Here is a 24,428-nt window from a genome sequence, read left to right as displayed (position 1 = left end):
GCCAGGTGACTCATGAGAACGCTGAGACACGTGTGTGTCGCTCGTTGTGTGTAGCAGCAGCGTATGTATGTTTGTGAACGCGCATGTGGAGCGCATTCCTTAGCGTATAAAGAGTCATAAGCGCGCGGAAGTAGCACGATGCGGCTACAAGTATTGGATCCTTAGCCAGCTGTCTTCTCAGATGAACATTGTTTTTCTCATGGATCCTCCTCGCCAAGGTAACTTTTCCTCATTGCCGCGTTTCGCTCTCACTTGCTAAATGTCGGACGTATTGTCAGGTTCAGAGGAGCATTCCGATGAAATAGCGGGAATTTCTTATGCTTTCTTACTGCACTTTCGAATCGCCGGTTCAGAGCCGCGCCTACAGCCTTGCACAGCCCTGCTATCACTACCAGCATATGCTGATATTAAAGCGCGATTACCGCTATCGGACCACATATCTCGTGATACATTCTTTATTGCCACTTGCATTGTCGGGAGCGCTCCGTAATGGGCAATCGATGACTCCTTGCATTGTTAAGGGCCAGTTTGCGAGGTCTTGCCAACTAATACCTGCCACTGACCAGATTCTTTCGTTACGATTTTATTGTTATTGTTCTTTCGAAACTCGATCAAGTCTGGCACTAAGCGGGTCCCCGCTGTGCGGTGAATGTAGTCGCTAGACTTCATTCTCTCCTCTCGAAGGGAGCAAAATGAGAGCTCGCAATATTTTCCTTTCCGAACGAACGTAGTTATGCGCGTCACTTGTTGCGCGGCGGCTGAGCTTGACGTCGCGGGTTCGATCCCCGCTTGCGGTTGCTGCATTTTGGCGAGAACGACGAGGCGAAAACGCTAGTGTACTTAGATTTACGTGCACGTTAAAGAGCCCCAGGCGGTCAAAATTAATCCGGAGTCCGACACTGCGGTGTGCTGCTTCATAATCAATACGTTGTTTTGGCACACAATACCCGACATTAATAATTTTATGCGGATGTCACACAGTGCATTTTCGATCGCGATCGAAACTGTATCGTGTGCCTGTCCAGAAGTGTCGCTTTCAAGTGCTCCAGACTGCCATGTAAGTGACGTTACTTTACCATCTATAAATACTGTTGCAGGTTCAGAACATGTCACTCAAAGAAGCAAACAGGCAGAGTGGATCCTTTGATTCCACGAAGTATGACATTGAAGACCTACTTTTCAAAGTCCTTGTTATTGGAGACTTTGGTGTTGGTAAGCTGTAGTCAATTTTGTGAAAAACGCATTTATGATAAAGAAGCCTGTTCATAATGAACTCCGACGTAGTAACTCATGCCCTGCTTTGAGCAGTCGGAACTGTTACTGTGGTTGTCAATGCAGGCAGCATTACTTTGCTCGACGTTAAATATATATTGCAACTAGATGCAATCTACCATTTTTCAGCCATTTATTAATTATAAAATGGATCTGCTTTTTTCCTCTGCATTATGATTTATCCAGAAGCAGCTTTTCAACTGCGTTAAACTCAAGCTTGCATGTTTGTACGTGTGAGGAGTACCACGGCTCACTGTGCAGTTCTAAAGAGAACTGTGCATGCATTAATGTAGTCGGTGAAAAATTTCTTTAATATAAATGTCAGCATCTTGCAATTTTCCCATGTGAGCCACATGTAAGTGTCTGCATCTCTTTCACTACTCTATTGTGTTCTAAATTTTGTGTTCGCTAAAGCTGCAAAAGACAATTTTCGAAATTTCCAAGTGAATCTGTACAATCAAAAACAAATGTGGTGTACTTGTATCAGCTCAGCTGTATTGCATTGATAAATATGTTCCATGAATCTTTTCATATCGTTGTGTTCTTTATAAGCAGGTTTGGCAGCAGGCAAAGAAGTGTTGTTGTGTGAATAGAGGCAGTGCTCGAAGACTTGGGTGCCGATCATTATAGACATGCAGTACATTGTCTCTTATATCTTCCAGTATTTCTTGTGTGTTCATTTTTTTTTTCTTCTTCGTTTTCAGCACAGTAGGAGGGTGAGGATAGTGCCAGAATCAAATAGTTTCTGAACAATTAAGATAAAGCGATGTTCACCTCCTAATATTCTTAAAGTTTGCAAGTACGCTACGAAGCATTGCTTATTAAAGGCACAAATGGAGCACTTAGGAGTATTCAAATGGAGACTCTTCAGAGAGTGCAAATGATCACTGTATAGTCTGCTGTAAGGTATGGCTATTTAAGCGATGTAGCTTGCTCCACTACACAGGTTCTGATGTTTTGTGTCTATACTATGCTGGCAGGGGCGAAAATTTGCCATATTTTTTGCTCCAATTTTATGTTTAAGTGGGTGCAGTTGAAGTTTTGAAATGTTGAAAAAATATTTGCATTTACGAGTAGTGGCTATTCAATTTGCACACCACATTGAATAGAACACTATTCAATTTGTTATTTGAATGTTTTGAATATTCGCCCGCCCCTGCAGCATAGTGTTATTCATGCTGATGAGTGATGAGAGTATTGTTGAAATGAATGTGCAATAGTATCTTTAAATTTGGAGCTCTTGTTTATTTGTAAAAATGTCATTGAATGAACAGGGCAGTGCAATAGTAGTAATCTTTGTTTATTACAGGAAAGACCTCATTGATTCGGCGTTACACAGAAGGTATGTGTACACTTTTGATTCCTTCCTTTTTTTTTCTGTTTCGAACATATGATATGCCATTGTACACTGTGTTCATGTGATTCTAAGGTTGAGCCTTATGGTTAGCGCACAATATTGTAGGTGCTGTTTTTTTTTCTTGTTTACGACTGATTGCCAGTGCTCACGCTTTGAACTTACCTTGGAGGCTAAATGACTATATGGTGCTGTGCTGTGGTGATGTACTGCTAAGCATGAGGTCATTTGTGGTGGCCCGGAATAAGCTGAATTTTGGGTACACATAAAATAATTCTCGGTGGCCAAAACTAATCTGGAACCCTCCCCCACAGTGTCGCTTATGGCCCCAGTGATGCTTTAGGCCAGTTAACTCTACATTTAACCAAAACTATTACAATACCCTTCCTGAGGCTATTTCTTCCTGTAGTTCCAAGTACTGTCACCTAAACTTGCCCCATTGATTCTTTAATTTATGTATTTACACTTCATTCCTGTTGATGATAACAATACTGTTGCAAAATCATAGCAGCATTGTTGCTTCGCTGCTATTCTTCATGCCACACTTTCTGAACCGGATGCATTTCACTGTGTTGTCTTTGGCAGGTGTGTTTGATCCAGCCTATAAGATCACCATTGGAGTTGACTTTGCCCTAAAGCACCTTGTCTGGAATAGCAATAAACACATAACCCTGCAGCTGTGGTAAGTTCCGGTACAACAAATGGTGCAATCAGGCAATACGGGTCACTACATTTAACCTTGTTTGCTCTAGGGACATCGCTGGACACGAACGCTTTGGATACATGACACGGGTGTACTACAAGTATGCGTAAGTCCAGCCACTTGCTGATGTCATGTTCACCTCCTGATTGCTTCCTCACCTCCCCCTTTTAGCACTGCTGCTGTGATTGTCTACGACTTGTCAAGGTGAGTGTACAGGGGCGTGCTTGACACCTGCTCCTCTCTCTCGAAATTCACCGCTTGGTCCGAGAACTATAGCATACTTGCGAACTCTTTCGAATTTTTCTTAGTTGGTAGCCCTCTCATTGATGGGGGGGGGCTTCTTGGATATTATAAAACGAACGTGACAGTCTAACACAGATAATGACAAATGGTACATGTAATATGGTCCTCACATTCCTATCTTTGTTTTCCATCTCGTGTCCGCACTGATGCGCCCGCTTCCATGATAGTGCCACCGTGTCTGGTTCAGGAAAAGGAAAAAAAAAAAAAAAAATCTAAACGTACGACAGATGAAAGAAACATGCAAGAGTGGTCCTTACGCTACAGTGCGGATATTTGAATGGAGAATCGCCACGGTAGTGGTACGCAAAATTGGGTCGCTGTCCCTCCAATCAGCGGATGCGGGCACCATGTGGCACAACCCCAGCCATTGAAGGGGCAACAACCGGCTACAAAATGTAAATTACAGTATGTACCGTAACTTATTTAGTGAAATTTTCTGAACACATATTTGATTACGATTGCATTTTTTATTTATCATACAAGCGATGTCCACCTCTTCAAGTAGTCCAGCTCAAGCACTGAAATTGTGGTATCTGCAAAAAAAAGAGAAAACGTTTTCTCAATAACATTTCGTGTAAGGCGCAGGGAAATGAACAACAAAAAGATCTTGCTATTTGGCAGAAATTTTGCATCGCCGCAGGCATTGCAGTAAAACAAGCAACTTGGATGTGGCCACGGATCTCCTGCATAGCACACGTTAAACATTTCCCCTTTCAATGTGACTGGATGTGCTTTGTCTGACTTTTTCCTCTGTTTTCTTTTTCATTTTTTCAGGCCAACGACCCTGCACTCTGTGCTGAAGGTTTGTATTTCCTTTTCTCTCTGCTATGTGCAACAGGTGGCCACAGCTGTGGCTGGTCTGTTTAACTTCAGATTGACAGATGGTTCATGCTTTGTTCTTCCAGCCAGTACACCTACATGGAATGTTCTTGTTGTCACGTGCCGGTGCAATTATTCGATGATCTGGACATGTTGTCACATGCAGGTGCAATTATTAGATGATCTGCACATTTAAGGTTTTGTTTCAGTGCATGGCCCCGCTGTAGATTGCTATTATTTCTGCAGTTTAAATGTGTCATAGCAAGAATTTCCCATGTTTTTAGGACTTGAAAAGAAGTGAAGCCCAATATGCCTTGTCTGGAGAAGCAGCTGTGGTTGTCAGGCTAATGCTATGCAGAATGAGCGTGATTCGTTCTATTGATTGTTTTGTTCTTTGAGACATTAGGCTTTGCGAGACTTGTTTCCTCAAATGTTTTCCATGTGGAAGCTCATTAATTTCGTCTGTGACCTTGATTAGGCATGCGAAAACTCAAAATATGTTAAGACAGGTAAGGAAAGCATGAGGAATGAAAATGCTCTAGAACAAGAAATAGGTGGGGGGTGAAGAAGGCTATTCACTCTAGTGTGTAGTACACGTGTCTGCACTTTTAGAAATACTTGCAAGTTCAATCTGAACTGGAGTAGTGCACTTGCCAGGGTTTACCTGGAAGACCGCACCCGACCAATCGTACCGGCAGGGCCAGGTAGGGTATTTTATGGTGGGCCTGGGCCAGGCCTTTGAGCACACACGGGCGTACTGCATAGATCCAAGGCATTCTTTGCAAAGCTGGAAAAGGTGGCTTTTAAATACATTAGCAAAAAAAAAAAAAAAAGAAAGAACTGTTGAAGTTTTAATTTTGTTTTGTTTCTTTAACAAGCAAGCCTTGTTGCTGCAAAAGTAAAGATACTAAAAATCGCTATTGATGCAATTTGACTGTTACTGCTTTCCTGATAACACTATGCTTTTTCTCTCACTACGATTATTTCATTGCAATTATGCTATTTACTACTTTTCATTTATTGCATTGCACTGCAGTAACCATCGATGGCTTCCCCATTAACTGCAGTCACAATATTCTTCGTTGTCTCCACAGGGTCGGTGTTTATTGTCGCTGCAGTTTTATTGTAACATCTTATATACCACCTAAGCAACAACATATTAAGGCACGTACCACTGTACTTGCCTTAAAATGATGCTTGGGAATGTTGTTGCTCAGTGATTCAAACGCGATAGCCTGCTGGGATTGCAGCCAGCACTTTTGCCCTGTGGCATACAATGAAAGCGAGGGCCTTTGTCACGCATTATGACTGCATTTGGCCACCTCGGTGATCACCCAGTGCTCGCCTGTGGCACGAAAAGTGCCGGCTGCTATGCAAGCTGATAATCGCATTTTAATCGCCGAGCACTGTACACTCGGAGTTTCTGTGGTGGGCCAGGCCTAGTCAAGCAGGCCAGGGCCTGTGCGTGGAGTCGTGGGTCCGAGCTGCGCTCGGCCTTCAAACATTGAGCAGGGTCTTGGTCCGGGCCGAAAAATCGGGCCAGCGCAGTGCTCTAGTCTGAATCACTCCTCAGCTGGACGAACGAAAGTTGCCACATTGCAAAACTTTCTCCCGTCTCTGTCCTGGCTCTTTGTTATGTACCCAGAATGGTAGAATTGACCCAAAGCCACAAGCATCTGCCTTTTCTTGAGCACATTTCTGAGGTATGCAATGGCATCGTCTAGGTAATGTGAGGGGAAAACAACGGGTCGGGAGCCTGAATGACTGGTAAATGTGCAGGCGTGCCTCCACACAGATGTGGCTAGATCGTTCAGAACAGTTGTGTTCACTCTGTGAATTCTCTGTGTGAGTGTGATTCATAAGCGAACCAGTTTGTTCTGTCAAATGTTCGCAAATCAAAGTGTTTGCTTAGCAAGTCATCCCTGTGTCCGGGCAAGAAAGAAAGAAAGAAAGGAAATATGAATGTTAAATAAATTCATCATTTGTCATATATGTTGCCACACAATCAAAGGTAATTCTCGGAACCTAATCTTTTACAGCAGAGGTGTTAGGCGGAGTTCTGCCACTGTTCTTGTTCGGCGATGGTTAAAGCCATTAGTAAAAGCTGACGTGCAGTGGTGTGGTCGAGATCAAATGTCAAAGAAAAACGAGCAATGCAGCCTGCATCAGAACCTTGAATTGCTTTTAAGCATAATTATCATAATTATCACTATAGTAGGCAATCGCTTCCTTGCAAGCTTAATTCATTTCCTTGCAACCAATCCGTAATTTCTCTTTCTCGCCTTGCACTTTAATGACTTCCTGTTGGAGGTCATTTAGGAGGTGCCCAAATTGACACACATTCCATGGGTATCGTGCCTGCGCTCTTTGGCTAAGCTCAATTTTAGTATCTGTTCTTGCGAGTATGTTCGGGAAAGACAAACGAAAATCTTTTTAAAATGTTCCAATGTAGTGTGTAGGGATGACATGACACCTCGGTGCACTGTGGTTGGTGCACACTTACCTATAAACCACAGCGCAGTTCAAGCTCGAGGAAACACTGCAACTTGATCAGTATACACTTATTACTAACACTCTAAGCAGACCAACTAGCTATGGTAAACGTCGCCGAGGGTTTTCATTTGAAGAGAATGCACTAAATAAAGAGGCATTCCAACTTGCGAGCTGGGTACGGGCAGCTGCGACGTCTGCCATGGCAGAAACATTGTTGGCTGACCACGTGCAGCAAAACCAGAGCGGTGGCGGAGACCTCCACCCTTACCACTTGCGGTAATCGAAGAGGAATCTCGAAGGGAACTTGCGTGACTTGGCCACTGGTGCCGATAGTGCTTGCACTCTAAAACTTTTCTTTTTATTACTAATATTTTAGTTTTTTTGCAGTGTGGAATATAGCCCAATTGTCGAGGATCAAACAGTGCATACACAGGACAGAGCGCTAAATAAAACGAGCACTTGCACTGTTTTACCTATGATGATGCAGTGTGAAAAAGTTGCATTGTGGAAGTGTATCTCGGAGGCAATCTCATTTTTATTGGACCTATTGCAGTTTTCATACCAGTGTGATTAAGTGGTGACCGCCCAGCTAGGAAGCGCATCTTCATTTCAGTGATTGTATGTCAGTTTTTCATCACCGGAGAACTATTTAACAATTGCCTATTTCTTGCAAGTGTATTACATGCCTACATCCCAACACGCCACATTTAAAGCCTGATGGTGCTGCAACTTATAAAATGGCAGCAAACTCATGTTCATTTACTAATGAGATAGCATTGCTTGGATGGAAAGCACGAGAGAAAGTGACCAACCTTAACTGAAAACTACTACTGAACCAAACTGAAAAAAAGAAAAATGACATTCAGGTTCTGTTCTGATTTGCATAAAGATATTGTGAAAACTTGCGACATAGGGCTATTGAGAATACGGCGTCTTGTGTAAGGCAGCTGAGGTGCCACTCTAGCGAGCAACAAAGGATGTAATGATTTTGGCTACAGTAGTTGCCTTGCTGCGCAGTGGAAGGCCGACATTACTGCCAAGGTGGAGCAGCCAAATGGGCGGCCCCTGCCAGTGCTGTTGGTGGCTAACAAGTGTGACCTGGGACTCCAGCCTCCCAATGCTCGGTTTCTCAGCGCCTTCTGCCAGGAGCATGGATTCGCTGGCTGGTTCCCAACTTCAGCCAAGGAGAACATCAACATAAGTGAGCCAAAAGAAAAGCAGGATGTCCACTCTGCACCATCTGCATGGGTTCGCTAGTAGGCCGACAATTGGCAGTGCTTCTGATGTGTTGCAGTGACGGTGTAGATATATGCTCCTTAGGTGAGGACACTCGCGAGACGTGATTGACCAGATAAAGTGGCCACAGCACGTGTCCATCGGCCCGATGACAGCGGCAGATACCTATTGGTAGGACGACGCAGCTTCGAGACAGAAAAGGTTTTATTGGTTCTATCTCCCGTTGGTATAGCAACCGGTGCTTCGCAGGTAATCCGAAATGATTTAATGTCACGCAAAAGTAGGTCACTGCGGTGAGGAGAGAGCTTGGGAAGAGGGCATTGCCTCACTGGAGCAGATATGGTTATGCGACGCCAGATGCAGACGCTGTTCTCTGTTTGCTTGTGTTATCTGTGCGTTCCTTGACTGCGCAAGCTCTCGCCTGCTTTCTAAGTGAAGTTGCGTCTTCCCACCGATAGGTATCCGCTGCTGTCACCAGGCTGATGGACATGTGCCGTCGCTATTATCTGGTCAATTGCTTCTCGCAACCAGCCGAGAAGTGTCCCTACCTAAAGAGCACATATATATATCTGCCACCATGGTTGCACGTAACCCTTCCAGCGTCGTGGTTTGCTTCTGCATTTTTGTCAGATAGGAATGTGAGGACCACAAAGAGCATTTGCCATTATCCGTGTCATTTTTTCACTTCTGCACAACCAAAGATAAACCATTGTTATCCATAATGGGGAACTTCATTGTGCTCATTCTAGAATATCCGAAAAAGAAAGCACTAAAAGGGTTTAAAATTGCGATGAAGTTTCACTTGGGCTAAATTGGTTATGGATGAGTAGTATATACCACAGAAGCTATCTTGGTAAAGCTGCAGGGTTGGTAATAGTATCATTTTCTTATTAGCAACCTCTAAACAGCACCTAAGCAGATGACACATGCACCTGATGGTTGTCGCTGTGACTTTAAGTCCCAGCACGCCATCTCCAAGGTTTCTCGTACATAGTGCTGCGGGTAACCATGGCTGCCACCTTCAAAGGTCATGCCGAGGAGGCACACGTTCAAGGTCATGCATCATTTCGCATCGATAAGCAGTGTGGCCAAAGCTTAATTCCTACGCAGCAGGCCCCAGCTGAGCATGCGCAGACAACAGTCTGCTTCCATTGGAGGTACATAATTATTTTCAAAATTTGAAAGCACATTTTCACATACCTGTCTTGATTGAAGTTGGCTATTGGCCAATAGCAGCAGCATGTGGAAATACGCTATATTATGAAATAAAGCATCCAGAAAAGAGTGAGGAGCAGGCTTCTGTTGAAAAGAGAGCATTTGAGGGGAAGGTGACTTTGCACTTCGCTTGCAAGCTCCACACTTTGCGCATAGCTGCAAAACTTGGTTGAGATGCTCACAGCAGCGTATGCTATCCGCGGATGACGTTTTTTCACGAAGCCTGAGGGGTGGTTCAGGACCCCTTTAAAGGCTGCCAGTAGCTAACTTCAAACTTGTGGCACCTCAACAGTACTCGCAGGACTACCAACTGCCGTGGGTTTGAACTTGTAAGTTCAGGGCCTTGTAAGTTGTTGCTGCATAAATATTGATGCGCTGTACCTTGCGCTTGGCCATTAAACGATGTTGAGCACTGGGCAGCAAGAAATGCAGTAGTGCCCAATCTAATGGAGGAGAGGTATACACAGCTTCTGCTAACACTCAGCTTCTTCCCAACATTGACACTTGGCTTGCGACCCTGGCTACCCTCCGAGATGAACCTTGGACATGTAAGGAGCCACGGTGTATTGTGTCTAGATAATCGGTGGAAAATGTGTGCAGTAGGTTTGTCCCTCAGCTTAACAGTATAGAGTATGGGAAAGCGAATCTTGGCTGTCCTGCTGTTGACAGCAGTGGCCACCATGTACGACTGTGTACCAGGAATTGCCAATGTGTGCCAAGGGTGGAGGTCACTGATAGAAAGGCAAGCATCCAGTGCCTCTCCATGCAAAATGCTTCTATGTCAGCATCATAATAGAGTGTTGGCTGGTGACTCGCTTGCTGACTTGTCATCCATTGGCCAGCAGGGAGACAATGATTTTGTCGAGACCGACCATGTTGAATACAATAAGTTGTGGGGATGCGCGACTCACGCGCGTCCCCAGATATCTTGTTTTCCCCCATCTCCTGCAATCCCGCTTCGCCGCGTGGCCTGCGTGACGCCCGCGGCGGTCGATGTGGTTGAAGCGCAGTGCGAGAGATGGCGCGAGTGTTGCGCTGCTAACGCCGCCAACAGGCGAGGTTACTTGGGCACCGAAAGGAAGGCGCTTGCTCTCTTTGGGTTCGGGAAGCAAGCGGGACGGACATGCCGTCTGCGCGTGCGCCGACCCATGCTTCTGCGAGACCGTCTCGCGTGGCCGCCTTGGACACCGTCCGCGTGACCGTACACGCGAATGACCAGGCGTTGGGATCTAGCATGGGGCGAACATATTCGCTCGCTACCAGGTCGCGGTAAGTCGGACTTCTAGATTTGTCGCGCGCCCATCGGCATGTTTTGTGGATAGCAACTCGGCTAGCAGGCATTGATCTATGAAAGGTGCAATAAATGCCCTTGTGATTGTTTGCACTACTGTGTTGTCGTTCTTTTGTCCCAAGAGTACGGGTGTGAGAGACCCCACAAAGTCCCTATAAGAGGTACCCAAGGTAACTTTTCTATGCAAATGAGGGGAGGGGGGTACTTTTACCAGTATAAATGTGAATGACGCCCACCATTCGTCATAACGACGCGCAAACCTGCAAAAGAGAAACGAAATAAGGTGTATCTCACAGGTACGCCTTTGAGGTGCACGTCTTCTTTTACTTGGCAAACAAGGAACCACATTGAATGGACTCCCGCAGGAAAGAAGCGCAGGAAGAACAAGTAAACAAACAAAAGTGCAAAATAAAGATTTCTGTCATCATCGTCAGCCTATTTTATGTCCATTGCAGGATGAAGGCCTGTCCCTATAGTAGATTTCTATAGTAACATACAACTTAAAAAAACAGCAGTTGGCAGCCAAGGCACACAAACCGTGCAGGGTTGTGTTACTCAGCCAGCCAATCGCAGAAGCAAACAAAATCGTCGTAATGCGCCCTTTTCAAAATGGCGTCGTACCTCATACATCCAGAGCATCTGCTGTTCTGGAAGAGTCTTTTCATCGACTGAAGCACTGAGGTGTGCAACAGAAATGGACAAAGCGTGTGGAGTCTGAGCATTTCACTCTTCAAAAGTCTACCCGCTGTGGTTGCTTAGTGGCTATGGTGTTAGGCTGCTAAGCACAAGGTTGCTGGATCGAACCCTGGCCACAGCGGCCGCGTTTCGATGGGGACGAAATGCGAAGGCACCCATCTACTGAGATTTAGGTGCACGTTAAAGAACCCCAGGTGGTCCAAATTGCCGGAGTCCCCCACTATGATGAGCCTCATTATCAGTATGTGGTTTTGATGCGTAAAACTCCATAATTAATTCTATCTTGAACACTGCCGAGTTGTTTTACTCATGAAATTTCACTGCCAACTGAAGTGAAACTTGACAACAAATAGTTGCAGCGAAGCAAGCATTAAATAAAGAATTAGGCTTTCGCCATTCTACTATGATAGGCAAGTGAAAACATATAATATACGTGCTAATAATTTTATTTTTCTGGTTACTGCCTTACTCGGGTAACAAGAAAAGTTTGAAGTACGAATTATTTGCAGCCTCGTGGAGGAACAGTGGCTTAACAGTGGAATTATGAGGGCATGCGTGGTGCTTCACTGCAGACTTAAGTTGTATCTCACTATAGTGACGTTTTTTTTTTATTAGCTCTAAAAGAATTATAGAGAAATATATATTTGCAGAACAATCACAGTTCTTTTGGATCCCTCATTTACTACATTATGAAGTGATGTGCCAAAACCGACTCGTGTTGTTATTTTGGAAGTTGTGTAATGATGCGTGGCCACCAGTCCTGTACAACCGCGTAGAGCGCCAGACGCTGCGGTTCTAGATGTACTGTGGCCACCACGAAAGGTTAGAATAACACCCACATTAGCACAGCAGAGAAGTGGCTATGTCAGGCGGCTCGACTGATAACTGTAGAAGTGCCATTCAAAATACACAGAATTGTTCTCCACTTCCAGCAGCGTTTCTCTACTTCCTTTTTAAATAAAAAGGTGGTGATCGATAAATATTTTCATAAACAATGGTTAAATCTGTTAATTTTCACTTTTCCTTCCTGTTTGGCTGTTGCCTTGGCTTAATTTCTCTACTCCTTGTGACTCTTGTTTCCAGTTGCCAATTTTGCGCGAAAAGTGCTGTACAATTAGGGAAAAACCAGACGAGGTACCGGGTGACAGTCATATTGCTTACGGGTTTAAGGGTTATTGCAGGGTTTGATGATGGACGCTGTTTCGCATTATTTTAATTTGCACTTTATTTAACCCATATCGCGGGTACATGGTTGCGACGCTCTGCCAGCATTGCAGCGAGCTGCCCCTCGAGGAAATAATGAAGCAAAAGGAAAAGTTAAACTCAACTGGCATTTTCTCTGGTCGGAACTTGTTCCACGAGCATACAGACCAGCTGACTACGAGCTGAATCCCTTTCCTGGTCTCTGGATCAGTGTAAACAAAGAAAGTTGAATTAACGAAGCAATAGCCATGTGCTTGACGGTTGAATAGATGGGGACAACTGAACGCATCTCGAGTTAATTGTGCGGGCACCAAATCGATGAGAAAACTGGCCTTCACACCCCATGGGACGCTAAGTACCATCATCCAAAAGGAGCGAAAAAGGCACCAAAATGTTGACCACCGAATAGCTGTCAAGTCTCTCAACATTGATTTGGCGGCGCTTTAGGAATGTGTGTGAGGATTGGTGGTGTGGGCAGGGAGGGGGTGGGGAGTATGCTGCTTAATTTCGCCCCGCTCCCCGAAGATGGTCGGTACGTGCCCCTCAGTACGTGCCTGGTGTCAGCCCTAATACAGCAGGTGATGCGCAGGAGTCACCCTCACGATTACTCTCGAATAAGAATAAGAAAAAAATGCAGTCCTCCTGTGGTCTGATTTCTTGCGAGATGTTGAACCCATTTCAAGGAAACAAACTGTTCCTGCCATGAGTGCAGTTGTTGAGCCCCAGTAAGCTGTTTTCTTCTCCCAAAAGCCCCTAAGAACTGTCCCCATCATAAAAGAAAGTGGAAATTGCTCAGTTACTGAAATTCGATGGAGAGACTATCAAGGTAGAAAGTGATATGGCAGCTGATTCTAAGGGGGCACGCTCATTTGCAAAGAAAGAAGAAGAGTTGGCTGGCCATACCAAGTTGCCAGCACTTACTGAAACATGTTAGGCCTAGCCGGTCCTTCTGGTTGAGCTTTGGGCTGTGACTTCCCCCACACTGTACACTCGCCCAGTTGCAAGCAGTCCAGCGAAGAAAGGCCCAAGCACCAAGGATAAATGCAGTCCAACCCAAATATTATAACAAACCTGTATAGAGCTGATTATTCTACTCCCTCCTCCTATTAGGTCGACCCTCCCACCTCATTGTGGGGTGTCTGAGTACAGCTGCCAGTCATGGGGACTAGTGCTACGTGGCTGCATATGTCAAGGAAGCGCTTCAACACACGACCATGTCAGGAGTGGTCCGACTCGCATCGAACTGGACGTCGGTTATATTGAGCTCGATGGAGGGAGGTGCGTGGGAGGGGGGGGGGCAGTTGTCAGGTGAAGGGCCCTGCCCAACGCTTCAGGACTCACGTTTGCAATGGATGTGCTGAGTCTGCAGTGTGTCAACATTAGGAGAAATGGACTGGAGCCTATCTACACTATCTTGTGCAATGAGGATGCCATTCTTAGTTATGCTAACAAACACATTTAAGGGCCCGTCACCAAGCCCCATATCAAATTTTTGTTATACGCTGAAAGTTGTTACGTGTCCTCTAGGGAGCGTTCTGCACCAAAAATTTTTCAAATTGGCTCATTGATAGCCGAGACAAAAACATTTCTGTGCCGTGAATCCATGCTTTTAGGAGGCGGGCTCCATTGCCAAGCGAGATACTCTCTCTACTCGCCTCGTGTCTCGGACCTCATAGCGGACCTCAAGGATTGCGTCACGCATATGTCACAGGCCCTGCCTTCATTTTTTTTTCCTCGCTTTTTTTTTCTTTTTTTTTTTTCGGTGATGCGCATTTTAAGGCGAACGCCTTTAATGGCTCATACTTGCGGCGCCCGTCTGTCCGTCTGTGCCTTGCAACGGTGCCAGATGTGGCCGCTCCCCCTCACACTCTCTCAGCAATCATGTGATGGCACAGGGACGCACACGGCAACGCTCCATCGTCAGACGTCTCGTTGCGGCAGTCGAGTTAGTCGGATGGCTCCCAAGCGGCCCGGTGTTGATTCCACGGCAAGCGGTTTGGAGAAGCGCCCCAAGAATGTGGATTCCCCCGATAGCAAACGCCAGAAGAAGAATGAGCTAATGCACATGTGGCGGGCTAACATAACTACATGGGATAGTCAATTGAATGGGCACAGATTTTCGCTGACGGCGTCGCGCGCGAGCTGTTGTCTCGTTTTGCGCAGTGCACCATTTTGTGTGCTACACACAAGGACACATGAGTAACGATATAATTCAGTGCTACACGAATACTGAGGCAGAACAAGCGGATCGCATGGCATGATCATGCTCTAGAACATGGTAGAAAATGGCATAGTTTCGGTACCTGCGCACGTGACTGCACGACCGTGGGAACAAGCAGATGAAGCAGAAGTACATCTCTTGCTTCGGTGCAAATTAAAATAAAAAACATGCAGGCATTCCATTTGTGTGTTTTATTATTTCTCTAAACTTATTTGTGTCAATTCAAGCAACAGATCAAATCAATAACAGAGGTTGCCTTGAATAATTCTCGAAGTCTGGTGTCGCCATGAGCGATGTCACACTGCGGACACGAGTACATAGATGCAGGGACATGGGTATGTCACCGTCCGGCTTGGATTGTGGTCGCCGCGAGGAAGAGGGAATACGGCGTTCGGATTGAAATTTCAGACCTTTCTACGGCGTGTAGCGATGTAATTCTTCGCATACATGATTGTTAGCACGTATTGTATTCTCTGCACTTGTCGGCTCAACATTATCAGACTTGCTGAGGGGCACTTTAAGGTACAGGCAAGAAGTACTGCCTACTACATGTTTTCAATAAATGGAATTCTGCCCTGGCTTTTCTCCACCAGGGATAACCGCATCACAAAAATTTGTTTTAAGTAGGGGTGTGCAAATATTCAAATATTGCCAAATCGAATTGGTGATCGTTTGAATAATTTGATTCGTGAGTAGACTATCTGCTATTAAATTTTTTGAGTATTCAATATATTTGGCACAGAGACCCGCACAATGCCACATGTTGCATGCGCCGCGGAGCCCCTCGTGCTCATTGCTGCACAAGCAAGCATTTCACTTCGTTTTCGCTACAAAAAGAGTGGCGAGCACGCACAAGCCACCATGGATGATGCGGTAGCAAACTTTTGTCGCTGCATGCGCTCGTCGTTGTTGGCCTGCTGCGGGGATGACGCACACAGCGCATGAAGAATAGTGCCATGCCTGCCAGGGCTGTCTTTGTCGGTACATAGTTCAGCAGAGTCAACAGGACTGATTGAAATGATGATGCGACGCAGATGGAGGGAATGGTAACGTAAGCAATGCTTCATGAAGTACAAAAGCATAAGCGGAAATTGGGTCGCCAATAGGCACGCAGATTTTGTTGTATACACGGCGATGAACTCCTCACCACTTCAGCAGCCATTGATCTAACCAGCACGCACATTCTCGGGACCGATCGCTGATGAACATACGATAGGAACATATTAGCCTCAAGCATTTTGCAGTGGCTGGCAGCCCAAACCTCTACAGAGCAAATAAGCAAAGCTTACTTATTCATATATAGGTTGACCGCTTTTATTTACCCAACATGAGCTTTCGACCTATATTTGTGATTAAAGCTAGGAAAGCACCAAGCTAACGGAGCGTTGCCACATTGTCCAAGGGCAAATTTTCGTCGTGTCCACACTGCCTAGGCCATTAGGTCTAATAGGGCTGCTTCGGTATTCAGGCACCGCTAGTTTTAAGTGTGGTACATGCGAGTTTGGTTCTAGTATTGGACTATCTTTTGGCAGCCTGTTCGTTATGGCAGAGTTTGACTGTACATGGAACAGTTACTGCTAGCACATTGTTGCAGGAGGAGAGTGACTCACTGCCGAGGGAGGAAATCTTGTTCGACACAAGAGTGTTGGGCGATATGCCTGCGTTAGCCTTTGATGGGTGCAGTTTGTCCGGTGTAGTAGGACCACACATGAGCACTGGCACTGCTCTTCAGGTTACAATTTGAAGGAAAGCAACGCAAGGTATGTGCTCATGTGAAGCAATTCCCGAAGGGGTCATCGGAGGAGAGGAAAACTGCCCCGAGAGGTCTTGTCGGCATTCATGCTGCATGTGGCTAGAAGAACTAGGGTTCAATTCTAGGGATATGTCATTGTCAAAATTTTTTAATTGAATGCTTAACTTCAAATAATAAATCAAATATTGAATAATGATGTGCAAATGCACTTATTAGCCAGTTTCTTTACTTTGATGTGGCAAAAACTGCTGTAAAGAAACAGAGCCATGCAAAATGCTGGCGCACATTTTGCCTTGATCATTTGCCATTACTTTTGCAGTACTGCCCCCGAGCTTATTGCTCGATGACAAATGCTTAGTGACAATGGGCCAAATGCCCCTGAATTAATGGACATTTGATGCTGCGTAATAACACACATGTTTGTGAGATAAGGCAGCGTGTATTCAGTTTTTCAATTTAACAAGGGTCAAGTAAACTGGCCTTTACTGTAATGGCCTTCTAGTCTATTTTTTTTACTGCTCGCAATATGATTACAATGTTCCACTGTGTTTAAGTGAAGAAACTTGCCAAAAAGTGCATCTGCATATCATTATTCAAAATTGAGCCGTCGTATTAAAATATTTCTAATTTACTGGAATGGTCATGTATTTTTGTTGTGTGCTGTTGGCACGATTGCCAGATGATTTAATTGTTGTCCTTCCTATGTTATGCAAAATAAGGCATCAGTGTTCCGTCCTTGCAAAGTTTTAAGGTTGTTACCTTTCATGTGTTCCCCCTTTTTTTTTTTCGTGCTTCCTCTATATTGCCTCATGCGCCTTTAGAATACAGTATGCAGTCTGTACCTTGATACACCCTCCACCCTGTTTTGTCACGGCCGAACCTGTGAGCCAACATATGTGTGCTTAGTAACCTGTAGAAGTTGGTGGCACTGGTCTTCACTCAGCACAAAGTGAATCCTCTTGCAGACGAAGCCATGCTGTGTTTGGTGGAGGAAGTGCTGGCTCAGCGAGAGGACTGCCACCTGCCTGGACCCCGTGACCAGTCGCTGAAGCGCCTTGGCCCCCACTCAGCACAGCCTGGCCGTAAACCTTGCTGCCACTGACCAGCAGAGTGAGACACTGGACCAGCGGCAAGGTGTTTTAGCCGAGCTATTTGATCAGTCGCTGATCCAGCAGTATGCGCATATTTTCTTTTTCGGGGACCCACGTGGTGTCTCGGTGGCTATGGTATTGTGCTGCTAAGTACGAGATCGTGGGTTCGATACCCAGCTGTGGCAACAACTTTCTGTTGGCAGTTGGAATGTGAAAACACTAGTGTACCATGCTTCTGGGTGCTCATTAAGGAACCGCAGGTGGCCAGAGTTAACCTGGAGTCCTCCATTGTGGTGTCCCTGATAACTTACTGTGTAGTTTCTAAATGTTAGACCCCACAATTTAATTTTGCTCTTTGGATGTGTTCAGAACAAAGGTATTAGGTAAGCAGCTGCAAGGTGGCTGCCAAGGGATGCAGCAGCTCATTTTGCTTGGAAGTAGAGTGACGTTTCTTCCACTCATCCTAGTTCAACTTTACTAGTTGAACTAAAACACTGTGTTGGCTGGAGTCATTGAATGGATGTTTTCCCTCACATGGCTGGTGTTCGGTGCGATGAATGACTGCAGCGGTGCAAATTTGTTTGCTCACTGACCAAATGTTAGTGTTCAGTAGTATTTTTTATTTTTTTTCATCAAACACTTTCGGCCTCCAGCATCGTAACTGTACATTACTGTCACTCATGTCACAAGGGCTTTCACTAAACAAGTGACTACTTTTGTTGTACAATATGTCATTACACTATTAGCTACGCCAGGTCACTTGTCTGTGAGAGCAGACCGCGCATAATTGACACAGTCATAAGTTGCCGAACAGTATTTGAGCAGACAGCATGGTCTGATGGAAGCAGCTTTAACTATGCGAAGCCTATAATATTCGGTGGCATTTGTAGGGTATGCCTTAGTGTGTTGGGCCTTTCTTTTTCAGTTCTCTTTCACATTGGCTTACTTGCAAGGGAGCATTGTACCTTACGGCAAGCAGGTGTCGTAACAGCACGAACACTGTGATTACACTGTCTACACTTGACCATGCTTGTGGCTGGCCTCAATTTCGCGCCCATCTTTTGTATTGTAAAGTTGTAAATTAATATCGTATTGCGAAGGGAACAAGCATAAGCATTCCACTTTTTATGCAGGTGTCATTGCTTACTGTTGGATTTCATTCATGGCAGTTATCATTCCTTTGTACGGTGTAAGGCAAGCGCCCTTTAGGTCAGGACACCATGTGGAATGAACAGATAACTTTTCTATGCTTCAAAACACTGCCACCAGGTGGCTCACTGTCTGTGATGTGGCAGAGTCATTCTCAATGCGGTCTCATTTACAGTGAATGAAACTGCCATAGCCGGAAACGTCAACTAAACGTTTATCCTTGGCACAAGGTTCATGCGCCCTTTACGGGAAAAGAACACATTTGAATGATTGCAAGTTGAGGAATTTTTGGCACACTATTTAAATGTGCTGTTGCTGTGAGAGATAGTGCAGAAGATTTTTTATGCAGCGTCTCTCACCATCTCTGGAATGAGCACAATTTGCGTGTGTGTTTGGAGTATAGAATATTCATGTGTGCTTCAAACGAATCTGCGTGCAGCAAACAGTAGACAAACAATGTTAAGCGGCATCATGACACTGTGGCTCGGGGGTTAGCATTGCGATGCATAATTTTATTTTGTGTGTTGCTTTTCTGGCCTGGTTCGAGCCTTGCACCGGTTTGTGACTGGTGATGCTGTTCTCAATGACCTGTTATGTGAAAACCTGTGGGGCCGACACCTGAAGAGGTCCTGCACTGTGTACTGGTGGCAGCCCATGTCTCTCAAGATCCATGGGTGTCTAGCTCATCTGTGCAAGAAACTGAAACTTGTAGATGCTTGTCTTATACAGAAAGTTCATCCAACAAATACTGGGTTCTTTTTGAGCTCCTGGTTCTTGATCTCTGTTTTCTGTTGGACAATTGGCTGATGAGAATTTTAGTGAAGCCCAGTGTGAGGGAAGGATCTTTACTGTAAAGGACTAAGTTTGAAAAAGTCTGTTTATATTTGAGTCATGGGCAAGTGGCCGCATTTTTATTATTGTTTATTTCCTTAAAAAGGAGCTTGCCGGGCTACCTCTTACTGGTGAACTTACAGCAGCTGCTGCTGTTTTGGCCACATTCCGAAGTATGCTTATGGACCAAGCATTCTTGGAAAATTCCTTATGTCCAGCTTTAAGGTATCTGCAGTTTTGTTGCAAGTGGAGCCTGGGCGGGGCTTAGTATCAATGTCTATTGCTCATATGGGCTTTCATTAGTTTACTTTTGTTTGGCGCAACCTTAAAGCTTCCTACTAAAGTTACTAGGGGGAACTCTAACGCTGTGATCATTCTGCTACCACAGGAACTAGGATTAGTACTGCTAGTACAAACATTTGCCCGATCATCAGTTTATGGCTTCGCACGATCTTGTGGCTTTATGCTTGTCCTAGGCAAACTATGCTATTTAGACTATGCTTTGTCCACATTTATTGGTCCGCATTTCGAAACAATTCTGTAGTATTTGTAAACGCAGAAGGCAGTAAGGGTATGTGCACACGCATAATCGCTGTAAATTGTGGGATTTATAGCACAAGATTTTGTTGAATATGGTCGGCTTGCCAAGTTGCAGAGCCGCCTGAAGCCATAAGGACAAAGTTCAGGCAAACCCATGTACTAATCATTTCCTCGTTGTCGGAACCACCATGCTTACAGCTCCAATAGACACTAGCACCAGAGCACCCACTAAGAATTTCTGTAGGAAGCCCTACTGGTGAAGCCAGTGGACACAGGGTAAAGAGCACCATTCACGTCACTTTTGTTCCTCATCGCCAGTTATCTATTGTTGGCTGCTTTCAGAAGAGCAGTCGTGCTTCAGCGCCTTCACTGGTTTCTTCGTGTTCTGCTGATCAGTGCAAGGCTATGGAAGCTGTGTTTGGGTGGGCCAGTGCTCGACATCCCTTTTGTACTGAGTTTTCAGTGCGTGAAATTGCCAGGGACTATGGTGTCCTTTGTAAAGCAGTTGTAGCTTTGTAACGTGAAAGTAAGGCCCACTCATTTCAAATATTATTTTTGACACTTGCATGAAATTGTTAACTTGCATTGTCTTTAATGATCCCAGCATTGAATGCAGTGTAAAAATCGCGCAACATTTGTAATGGTCACTTTTTGTGCGTACTATATTTTGGGGTGCGTCGATTCCCACCAAGTGTCTGTACCAAACGCAGCTTAAAGTTCACGCCAAGTGTTACTGAGAGTGACTGTTCCAGAGTATTCCTCGTCCATAATGACATTCCATGCATTCTTTTTTAAGTGACGTGCATTTGTCAAACTACCTGTGCAAGACGCCTTTTTTTTGTACAATGTTTTTTGCTCTAAAGAGTAGCTACTATGTGTGTTTGCTGTAATGTGTATGTTGTACTATTCAAAGTTTGGACATTGCCCGAGCACTTTGTGCATGGATCTTCAGGGCCAATATCCAATGCAGTGCCTTTTTCACTGCACAGCAGAGTCCTCTGGCCGAACATTTGCTCATTGCAAACAGATTTGCTGCAAAACTGTAGTGTTAACATCCCATCAACACATCGATCGGCAATAGCTGCTTCTGTGAACGTGGCGACTAAGCCATGGGATTGTGCTGAAAGATATTGCTTAGTGTCTGTTCAGGCCAGTATTTTGAACGCACATGAATACGTTTCTCAGGAATTGCTTTTTTGTTGTTTTTTGCAATCTTGAGTGGATGTAAGCAGTAAGTAGTAGAATGTTGAGCAGCCATTTGCTCTTCGTGTTGCTTGTTCTGAAGGAATATGAATCTGTGTGATGCCAGGGTTTAATCGGAACAGCTGCGCCATTCTGTTGAGTTGGTGATGAGCAGCCAAATGGAGCTGTTAGCAGCTCAGATTTGGGGAGCCTCCATACACAGCGCAATTTTAGGGTGGTGACACCTCCACAAATTCTGCCGCTCTTTGCCGCCAAATTTGGTGGACTGCCATTTTGGTTCACAATTCAGCTAGAACGTGCGTTGCATTTCTCCCTCTTCTGTTACATGATGACAAGTGCGAACAGTGCCACAAGGTCAGCCAGATTTCTTTTTAACTTCATTTCATTTGAATGCCTGCAGGAAAGCTCCGTATGCTTTGATTAAATAGCTCTGTTGCATTCTTCCTTTATTTGAATGAATCAAAGATTTTTTTGTTACAAAGATGCATCCTACAAAACATTGAACTCGAGCAACTGTGGAGTACAGTGGTGCAGGCTCGGTAGTGTTATCTTGCACAAAAATTCAGTTTATTCAGCCCTGTCCTTCCAACTGAATGTAAAAAAAAAAGTGCCTTTTGAAGTTTTCAGTAACAAAGAATGTTCCTATTAGTCTGTTCAATTATGCAGTAAATGTATTGTGTGTAGAGCTCACATGCGCTATATACTTTGATTGATGGGGGCAAAGTTTATTGAAAAAATGTGATTACTTGCACACCACCAACATTCGGGCAATCTGGCCCGTCTGTGTCGTGGTCTGGGTGACCTCTTTACAAAACGCCATTTTGATTCTCGCATATCTAAAGGTTTGGCAAGCATATTTAGGGGGCGGCAGCATGCCCTTTCCAAGGTTGGCACCACCCTAAAGCGGGAGACGGGCGTTTGTGTGCAGGCTCGCTACTCTAAACTGCTATCTATAGAAGTCGCAAGCATAGTGGTTTGGGTGAGCTGGGGAGGTTGCAAGGTTTGGTGTTGGGTAGGGCACAAAAAATGAGGACAAAGACTGAGACACCCTTTTTACAGGGCTACGTGTGTCTCTCTCTTCTATTTGACCCCAATTTTCGTGCGCTACTTACACAAAATCAAAGTGCTGACGAACAGCACTAGTGGCATGCGGTGTTCTGCTTCTTCCTAGGCTGGGATAACTTCATTCTGTTTGTTCGTTTTTGTTCGCTTCATTCTGTAAGATTCTGTTTTGTTTGTTGCCAGCTGCCGAAGCAGGCAAAAAAAGCCTTGGGTCTTTATTTGTGACTTGACACATTGCATAATTTTGGCAAGGAGCAAAGTTCCAGAGTCTTTCTACACAGTGAAGCGAGGCTTAATATGTGTAGAAGGGCAGGCCAGTCAGTTTGTGTAGCATTTGGAATCTTCAATTTGTCGTTCCTGACTGCCCAGACCTATCTGAGATGCTGCTTTCAGCCAGTCATTGTTGGTGTGCATGGTTTGCCGGGCAATTCTGTGCTATTCAGGACGGCGAATCAAAGAGGCCCCTTGTCAAGGTTAAGACAGCAAGGCAAGATAGAGAGATGAAACAACATGAGTTCTGTCGTTTCTTGTTTCTCTGTTCTACTGATGATGCTATTTTGTCTTCGATTCAGACAGGACTGCACAGTGCTGTTAAAGAAAAGCATAGCATGTGGTCCTGGCACACAAAATTTTGCTCTGGCTTTGACTGACTTTTTCGTAGGCTTAATTTACAGCAGATGGCGAATGGCTGCATGGCTGCCCTTATTCATTTGCAAGAGTTTTTGGCCCCAACAGTGTTGATTAATTAAGGCTGCTAGCTGTGCTTCGTTTTAGTGGAAGTTCCAGAACTTTCATTTAATAGTTTGTTGCTCTCTTTGCATGCTCACAAAAGTGCATGCTTCAACGGTGTAATGTCCTTGCACAAACTGATGTGATCGCATGCTAATGCAGTTTTACTGGGACTACTGTGTACAGTGCACAATGCTTGTTCACTGGCCAGGACTTGTCCTCTCCTTGAAGCAGATGCACATTTGTGTCAGCGGCACACACAGTGTTCGTGTGTACCATGACATTGTAATGGACATTGTAATGTAATGTGGAAGTACACTGGCAGTGTAATCTCATCAAATGTTGTATGATCGAGCGTTCTCTTTTTGTTTTCTGGTGGTGGTATTGGTGGTGGTGGCTGTATGCAGTTTACCCGAGCTGAACGGCCTGTGTTTTTGCGGCCGTCAGTGTGTGCCGATTTGTTTTCAGCTTCGGGGAATGTTTTTTATAGTATTGTTTTGTTTTGCAAGTGTTGTTTACCTCGTCATTGATCACTGCATGTCATGGCTGCCAAATGCTGGCATTTGGTGCATTTGCATTTGTTTGCATCACTTTCCATTGGAGGTGTGCTGGCATGCCTTCGACATTTGTCCTCTCATTACTGGAGTCCTTGCATATGTTTGTGCGCAAACTGCTCTTGTTCCGCAAACCTTCTTCCATATCTGTGTGTGACTGCGGCTTTTTGATTGTTAAGGTAATTTGAGTATAAAGTGGGGAACACAGTACAAGAAAATAAACATGTTCACTTGAACACTAGCCAGATTTCAATAAAGGTTGATATTTACACTGCTACTGTAAGCCTCTGGGTGAAAGATTACTGTTCTGCATTACAGGCTGTAGTGACCTTGCTTGCTTTGGAAAAACTGTTGTTTGGAAAGTAGCAGTTGGTTTTCAATATTTACCCTTAGGTTGTCTGAGGAGGGCATTGTGCATATAACTGTGGAATAATTTATTTGTATTTCATTTTGCACACAAAGAAGACAACCCTTCAAATGGCACCACCACTTTCAATCTTTAATTGTACCTCGAAAATGTATTAACCTACAGTATGTACCAAATTATAATGGGCACCTATTTCTTATGGGCTGAAAGTAAGGAAATTATGTGAACGCAAACTTAATGTTTGCCTCATTCTTATATTTTTTTAAATAATAAAGTTGCGTTCCCCCAATTCATGCAATCGGATGGGAGAAAGTAATAAATACAGAATTTTATTGATGCCTAA

The 24,428-nt window shown here is 44.7% G+C and overlaps 1 protein-coding gene across 2 annotated transcripts; it reads left to right on the top strand.

The window, feature by feature from the left end:
• The first annotated feature begins 17 nt into the window (after positions 1–17).
• LOC142588210 (ras-related protein Rab-32B-like) lies at positions 18–24,428 on the top strand. 2 transcript variants are annotated; one of them, XM_075699749.1, is made up of 9 exons: positions 18–218; positions 1,098–1,212; positions 2,582–2,614; positions 3,212–3,308; positions 3,379–3,435; positions 3,501–3,533; positions 4,407–4,434; positions 7,962–8,145; positions 10,983–11,187. In XM_075699749.1, the coding sequence occupies exons 2-9, from the start codon at positions 1,107–1,109 to the stop codon at positions 11,075–11,077; spliced, it is 633 nt and encodes a 210-aa protein (XP_075555864.1). In that variant the 5' UTR covers positions 18–218; positions 1,098–1,106; the 3' UTR covers positions 11,078–11,187. The 2 variants fall into 2 exon arrangements, with proteins under 2 accessions (XP_075555864.1, XP_075555863.1); XM_075699748.1 differs by lacking the exon at positions 10,983–11,187 and adding an exon at positions 17,525–24,428 and having other exon boundaries at positions 20–218.

Source organism: Dermacentor variabilis, chromosome 7 (assembly GCF_050947875.1).
Source record: "Dermacentor variabilis isolate Ectoservices chromosome 7, ASM5094787v1, whole genome shotgun sequence".
In the NCBI taxonomy this organism is placed as follows: domain Eukaryota; kingdom Metazoa; phylum Arthropoda; class Arachnida; order Ixodida; family Ixodidae; genus Dermacentor; species Dermacentor variabilis.
This window is presented reverse-complemented; position numbering and strand designations above follow the sequence as displayed.